The following is a 3,149-nucleotide window of genomic DNA, read 5'->3' as shown; positions in this document are numbered from 1 at the left end:
ATGTTTATGGAGATTTTGATGATCTATTATTATAAAATTTATACCACTCTCTACATAACACCAATGTGATAGTTTAGTTCAGGCCATTGGCAAAATTATGACAACTAATCAAAGTAATAGTTTAGTTAAAACTAAGTAATCAATCTAAAAATTTAATGTTCACTGAACAAAAATCTAATTTGTCACAGCACATTGTTATACTTACGATACGCTGCAATATCGGAGAATTCGATAAACGAACACCAAACCACAATCTGAATTCAATTACAACACGAACATAAATTCAAATACATCGTCTTCATTAGCTTCGCCATTGAAATCCATTTGTAGAAGCTATTTTATCACAGGGAGCTTGGCTTCAGCCTGAAATGAAGCAAAATGTTCATGTTGAAAACCAACGATGACTTAAGACAAGTACGCATGCATAAATGAAACATTGCACTTTAGTACCTTCGTGAAGCCACATAGCTTCGACTAGTTGATCGTGTTTATTATTCCACGCCGGCGTTGCCTCTACCGTGTCGACGTAAACATTTTCCTCTGGCACCTCCTCTTGTAAATGCCGATGTGATGACCATCTAACTCTAGCTCTATTGGATCCACTGTCATCTGGCCTCGTATAAAGTTGTGAAGGAGAAAGCAAGATAGGATCAGCTCCACTTGTATGTTGATTGGGTAGTACGACGCGCTTCGCAATATACCCCATCTCATCTTCACAACGGCAAACACACGGTCTATCACATTTCTCGCTTTAGTGTGACGCATGTTGTACATTTCTCGTGGATTCTGAGGCATCATCGCATGAGGGCCCCATTCTTTGAGATGGTAGCGGACGCCCTTGAACGGGGTAAGGAATCCTTCACTATTTGCATAGCCGTTGTCGCATAAATAATATTGGCCTAAAGCAAACAATTCGATTACATAAAACCGAATTCAGTCAATGATAAACCATGAAGATGCCCTAAACAATTGACTCACCTCTAGGTACTTTTAAACCATGTTCACGTGTCACTGCGTCACGTAACACCCTAGCGTCTCCGGCAGATCCCTCCCAACCGGCTAGAACGTAAACAAAACGCATGTCCCGAGTACAAACAATCATTGTATTTGTTGCAATCTGGCCCTTCCTACTCCAGAAGCGTGGTTTATCTTCAGTATCAACTAATACGTTGATATATGTCCCGTCCAATGCTCCTAAGAAACCCTACAACATCTCAGCAACCACATACACAAGATCAAACAAGATATGCAATTCTTATAGCGCGCACAAAATCAAATTGTATAGTAAAATATGTGGATAACAATGTCTGAATGAATATCTCACCAGAAACCACTTCCACCTCGCGTCCTGGCAGTGCTCATCGACTGGTACCGGCTTCGCCAAAAATAGTTCATGCAACATAATCACAGCTTTTAAGCACAGCATGAACATAATGTGATACAGTTTGCGCGGAACGCCAAAATTCAAATCGAACCACGCGATTTTTCTTGTGATGGGCAAGTACTGACAAAAACATCGCAACTTGTTCTTCGACCATAATGTATTTTCCATCTACTAAGCCAACCCGTTCACGTAGCAGTATACATAGTTGGCCAAAGCAATTCCTATCCATTCGAAGACTATCAATACATTCCTGGTCATTTAGCCCCAAAAGTCGCGTGAGGCGATCCACCTATTTGGGAATGCGTTCTGTATGAGAAAACCTACGCCTAACCCTTCGACCAGCCAAATCTTCGTCTCTATCTCCTAGTAGCCCATATGCTAGAAGGCAGCAAGTAATCCTTAATCGATGTACTCGAACAATGTCTAAAATCAACAAAACGAGAGCTTCATTGAACAAACCCCATTGGCCATTGTTCCAGAACCTATTGTACTCAATTTTACCTCAGAAATTCACACCAACACACAACACCAACCAAATCATGAAATCGCAATTTCTACCATGTCTGTGTGTAATCGTTACACAACAAATTATGAAATCGCAATTTCTGCGAACACAGGAGTGGGTATTATGTTACAAAGCAAATTATGAAATCGCAAGTTCTGTGAGATTGGCAGATTTTCGGCATCAACAAAAATACAAGTCCACCCGGACCAAGAAGGTTGAAGAAAACTGACAATTACACAGAAATTACTCAGAAATTACACAAAAAAACTAAGCCCAAACTTCACGACCTAATCGCCCAGATGCGCAGAAAAAGAGATGGTGAAGATGACACTCACCGAATGATGATTGTGGAAGGGCAGATGAAGAGGAGTCTGTTGATTCAAAGATTGGGCACACCAAGTTTCGTCGACGGGAGGGAGTGATATTCAAATGTGAAAAAAATCGCCGCTCTCCTCTCAAATTTTGGAGGATGCCCTAAAATTTTGAATTTTAGGAAGGTTAATTTAGACAATGATGATCAATTTCCTGACACATACTCCAATGCAGAAAATAAACGCTGAAGAAAAAGCGGAAAAGGTTTCTGTATTCTTCGCGTATAGTTTCTTGGGCAGGCCTGGCATATTTTCAAGGGCCACAAAGTATGAACAACAATGCTATCAAATGTGGGTGTAGACCAGAAAATAGTCAGTTATCCTGGTATTCACGCCTATTAAACACGCCCTTAGAGTACATGTTATGAAAATTTGCCCACATTTTCAAGACAAACACTCTTATAAAATTCATAAAGACAAATTGTAACAAACAATGATTTTGTTTGTTTGTTCGTACTTTTATTTGCCCCATATTCAATACAAACCATATTTAATCAAATTCATAAATGACAAATTGTAACAAAGATGAATATTGTTTGTTCGTACTTTATATGGATCTTAATAATTCCTTCATCCGTTCGCCAACAAGAGTCTCTTTTGAATTCAACACAGATTTTAAAAATATGAATGATAGTGAGTGGGAAAATGTAATGGAATGTTGGACCCATTTTTGCTATAATTTCATTAATAAAATGAGAGCGGAATGAGTTAGTGAAATGTGGCGTCTACCTATAATTTATAACAAAAGTGAACCGAAACTCCTAATGGTGGATGGGGGAAGTTTTATAAAGAAATCAGATAATAGAATTAATTTTAAATATACATTAAAACACATTTTTATATCTTCGTAAAGTGTGAATTTGATTAAAATGTGTATCGTAATACCAAT

General features: G+C 38.5%; 1 protein-coding gene across 2 annotated transcripts; it reads right to left on the bottom strand.

Moving 5' to 3' along the window:
• Positions 1-215: 215 nt before the first annotated feature.
• LOC121771692 (putative nuclease HARBI1) lies at positions 216-2,348 on the bottom strand. 2 transcript variants are annotated; one of them, XM_042168544.1, is made up of 5 exons: positions 2,225-2,348; positions 1,325-2,114; positions 979-1,204; positions 451-899; positions 216-363 (listed from the first exon to the last, which is right to left on the bottom strand). In XM_042168544.1, exons 2-4 carry the CDS (start codon positions 1,550-1,552, stop codon positions 514-516), a joined length of 840 nt encoding a protein of 279 aa, XP_042024478.1. In that variant the 5' UTR covers positions 1,553-2,114; positions 2,225-2,348; the 3' UTR covers positions 216-363; positions 451-513. The 2 variants fall into 2 exon arrangements, with proteins under 2 accessions (XP_042024478.1, XP_042024483.1); XM_042168549.1 differs by having other exon boundaries at positions 1,325-1,807.
• Between the last annotated feature and the right edge of the window lie 801 nt (positions 2,349-3,149).

Source organism: Salvia splendens, chromosome 2 (assembly GCF_004379255.2).
Source record: "Salvia splendens isolate huo1 chromosome 2, SspV2, whole genome shotgun sequence".
NCBI lineage: Eukaryota > Viridiplantae > Streptophyta > Magnoliopsida > Lamiales > Lamiaceae > Salvia > Salvia splendens.
This window is presented reverse-complemented; position numbering and strand designations above follow the sequence as displayed.

Excerpts from the sequence above, each read along its gene's own strand:
- LOC121771692 (XM_042168544.1), bottom strand. The coding sequence starts at position 1,552 with ATGGAAAATACATTATGGTCGAAGAACAAGTTGCGATGTTTTTGTCAG. Across the intron at positions 1,205-1,324 it reads CGAGGTGGAAGTGGTTTCTG|GGTTTCTTAGGAGCATTGGA; the intron begins GTGAGATATTCA and ends GAGATGTTGTAG. Across the intron at positions 900-978 it reads TGGTTTAAAAGTACCTAGAG|GCCAATATTATTTATGCGAC; the intron begins GTGAGTCAATTG and ends TGTTTGCTTTAG.